At 31.2% G+C, this 4,269-nt stretch overlaps 1 protein-coding gene across 1 annotated transcript in view; it reads right to left on the reverse strand.

The window, feature by feature from the left end:
* LOC110037656 (26S proteasome non-ATPase regulatory subunit 13 homolog B-like) overlaps nt 1-3,292 on the reverse strand; it is a 22,814-nt gene extending 19,522 nt beyond the window's left edge. Inside the window, exon 1 of the mRNA XM_020742355.1 lies at nt 2,987-3,292. Coding sequence (XP_020598014.1) covers nt 2,987-3,139 — 153 coding nt within the window. The 5' untranslated portion in view covers nt 3,140-3,292. The remainder of the gene's footprint in view (nt 1-2,986) is intronic.
* Between the last annotated feature and the right edge of the window lie 977 nt (nt 3,293-4,269).

Raw genomic sequence — 4,269 nt, forward strand, 5'->3', positions numbered from 1 at the left:
TAGACCCTATATCTAAACCTACTTGAGGAGCATAAGCACTTATAATATTAAAAATCTTAGTATCAATAATAATCTTAAGGGCTATAATTCTATCTCCAACTCTATTAATTTTTACAACATTATCTTTCAAACTCGTATCTAAAATTACACCTATACCATTTCTAGTGCAACTCTTACTAGAATACCAAAGTTTAAAACCTAAGCTACCAATGTCATCAATCTCCTTAGCCTTTTCTCCAACCAATTTAGTTTCTTGAATACATAATATATTATTCTTTCTATGAATCATAATATCAATTAATTCCATTAATTTATCATTTGAGAGTATATTAATTCTATTAATTTATCATTTAGAGTACCTATATTCCAAGATCCTATTCCAATATTAGTTTCATCAATTTCATGGACTAATTTATTTACCCGCATCCATCCATAATGTGGGAACCTTTGCTTATTTGACACTACACCTGGGCGTCGGTGTAGCGGCCCTTCCACAACTTTTACTATATTCAGGTCATACAGCGCATCGCTTCCAGGGGACGCCCTAGCACTCCAATGAGTTTTAATTTTATCCACCTTCAAAATAATTTTTTAATACTTTGTAAGAGAATGAAAACATATCCCAAATATTTTAGTGATTGGGTGGGCAAAGCACAAGCGACAATTTTTTTTATGAACAAGACTAGATTCAAATTTGAGGTCGCACAAGGAGCAGAAGAAAAACTACATGCCACAATCACTACACGTCTAATCTAAGAATTATGCCCAAGAAATCAAGGAGAAAATCTCTTGATCATGTACCCTTTGGTTGTATACTTCCTTAATTATTTTAAATAATATAATACTTATCAGCACAATAAATTAGTATTATCTTATTAGTATTATTATTAAAAGTATAAATTGAAAGAGACTTCTTAACCCTCAAGACTAAAACTTCTCACATTTATTAAAGTAAATTTTAAAAATGAGAACTCAATTCGATCAATTTTCAACCAAACGATTAATTAAGAACACTCCATAAAGTAAGATCTAATCACTTTAGAACAATTATACTAAAGTAAACTAACACTTGTAGCGTCAATGACATTCTTCTTTAAGCAAAATATAAGGTTTATCAAATTTCATAATAAATATCATTAAAAGAATTACTCATATATATATATATATATATATATATATACACAAAAAAAAAACACATATAAGAGCACGCGAAAGGCAATAGGGGGATTAATAACTGTGACACAACTATTTTGGTATAAATTGTGTTATTGAAGCCCAAGTTACTTATTAATATATTAATAATTGATGTATGATAAATTGTAATTTTTGTAAATTAGTGATTGTTGCAAGGAATATCTAACAAAGCAAAATAAAAGATGTAAATCAAATATCCTATAGTTGATATTTGATAAGAGTAATAATATATAAAATTTTAATAGTGTTAAAGAAAGCAAAAAAACTTTTTTTAATTTCGGCTCAATCACATTATTTTCTATTCTTTTGTTTTCTTTTGGTTAAGGAAGGTGGCAGCATCTTGATTGTAGTAACTCGTGAACTCGTGGGAAATAACCAATGAGTTTAAATCACGCTTAAAAGCATATTAAGATCCTTAATACTCATCATTTCTTCATTACCCATGCAAGCATAATGGCCAACACCAATTGCTTGAACACATTCCTTAAAGTGAGATCTAATCACTTATAAGCACTTATAATGAAGCAAACTGACCTTAGTGTCAATGACATTCTTCTTTAGGCATACTATTAAGTTTTTCAAAATCCATAATAAATATCATTCAGGAAAATTACTCCTATACATGAAAATAAAAAAATACACTTCCATAAGAGCATATAATAATAGGGATTATGAAATCACATATGGATAGACTATTTTGATATTAAATTGAGTTATTCAAAATACAAGTCATAAATTATTGTTCATATATTAATAATTGACGCATGATATAATGTAATTCTTGTAAATTACTGAATGCTGCATGGAATATCTACCAATCAAAACAAAAGATGTAAATCCTATAGTTGACATTTGAAGAGAGTAACATTATATAGCACTTTTGTAAAAAAGAAAGGTAAATAAAAAATAAAAAAAATAAAAAAAAAACTCATCCTTTCTAATGCGTTCTATTCCATTTTACTAGCATTGGTTTAAAACCAGAAGATATAGCAAGATAACAAAGCAATTTCATCAATATTTGGTTGATGTCAATCAAAATCTACAAGTCAGTTAAGGAAAGAAAGTCAACAGATATATTACATGGTTAGAAGGCAAAGTTAACAGGGATATGTCCAAACTGAAAGGCCCAGAATAAAAGAAACAATTACCAGTTACATCACAATAGCCTGACGGGCCACTCCATTATCAAAACTATAAAATTGAAAGCAAATCAAAATCTACCAGTTCTCAAATTTAAAGTTCAATAAAATACCCAATAACCTACAATTCCATAGATCCTGTCTGAAACTCTTACATGTTACTTCCACTGAAGTGGCTCATGCTTCTACATCCTCAAAACACATCTGCAAGAAACATTATTAAGGCCCAAGCTTAATTAGTTAAGTATTATTACGTTATATGGTTTTGAACATCCTACTTATCAATGCCCTAATCTTAGGCCAAAATTCTCGTGCCCCTCCCTCCAAATAGCATTTTTTCGAGGGAAATGGTTAAGATTCGCAATACTAAAAGTTGCCACATAATAGCACAGTAGTAAACAATAATTATACTTGAAGGGATCCTCCAGCTCAGCTTCCACGAAGCATCATGGTTGAAGAATCACCATTGAACCATACAAAACCACACTCTCGCAGCAGATCCAAACGCGCAAACTTGAGATAAAATAAAATCCGCCCTTGATTCAAACCAAAATGACCACACAGATTCTGGTTTTCCCTCAAAGGCAAGGGAATGTTCGCTGGAAAATGAAAACTACATGAAACCATTAGCACTGCAAAATTAAGAAGCAAACCTGGACGACGGCGAGCGCAACGAATTGCTCGAGCTTGATCGTTAGCTGATGCCACAGTTTGCGCTGATAGAGGTCAGCAAGGCTAGCATACCACTCAGCCAAATCTGGTCGCACATTTCGTTGCGACTCCAAGTACTGCAGAGCCCCCGCCATTGCTACTGACGAAGGAATGAAACAGATATGGCGATAGCACCTTTTTTTTTTTTATCCTACTCGAGGTAGAAGAAGAAGAAGAAACCCTAATTTCTTATGGAGCTCTGTCAAATCTTCCAAGCAACGGAAGGATCGGTCTGCCTGCCCTCCGCTGGCATCGGATTTTACTCGTTTATTTTAATCTTTTTTTTATCCCACCGTTCCTCGCGTTTTTCCTTTTTTTTTTCTATTTTTCATTAAATTCAATAAATGCCTCTTAATTGGAAAAAAATAAGAAAAAAATTAAACAAACAAAAATCGTTCTTCCTTGCGCAGGACTTATTTCCATTTGTTTTAAAAAAAAATGAAGAAAACATTCAGTTTTATAAAAAAGAACATAAAAAATAAAAACTGCTAAACCTAATATACAACTCAAGAATATATGAAAATACATCACCATATATAGAAGATTAAGAAAATTAAATCATGACAACCTAATAAAAAAACAAGCACATACTAGAAGAACCTACTTAAGATGAAGGCAAGCCAACTAAAAGGATAAAAATAAATCAAAACCAACAACCATCTAAATGAATCTCCAACACTCACGAGTCAGAAAGAAGCATACATTCTATGTATCAAAAGATACAAATTTATAAATAACAACTTCAATAGAGTTGAATATCTCAGCTCCAAATCACCAACTCAAAACATCAACCACTCCAAAAACCTGAAGAGAATATTATAGCTCCCAAACTTCCAATTGCAACCACTAAAAAATAATATTCCAGCTCCAAGAAGGACATTATTCTCTATAATCAAGTAATAAATCATAATAAGACAGAAACACATGACAAATGAAAGAAAATAATTACATTAGCTCAGAATTCTTGTAAAATAATCAACAATTAAATACAGAAGAAAAACATATCCACCATGAAAGGAACCTAAACGATAGAACGGGAAAGACCTACCATATGGGAAAAAACACTAACCACAGAGAAAAGACAAACAAAAATTTGGCACCTAAAAACATAAAGCATCAATATCATCAATAAAGTATGATAATCAAGCCCAAAAACAAATTTAGCATATGAGTAATCAATATATGTGAATATAAAAAATAAAGATAAAAACTTCTAAAAATAAAC

Source organism: Phalaenopsis equestris, unplaced genomic scaffold, assembly GCF_001263595.1.
Source record: "Phalaenopsis equestris unplaced genomic scaffold, ASM126359v1 Scaffold223028, whole genome shotgun sequence".
NCBI classification, from domain to species: domain Eukaryota; kingdom Viridiplantae; phylum Streptophyta; class Magnoliopsida; order Asparagales; family Orchidaceae; genus Phalaenopsis; species Phalaenopsis equestris.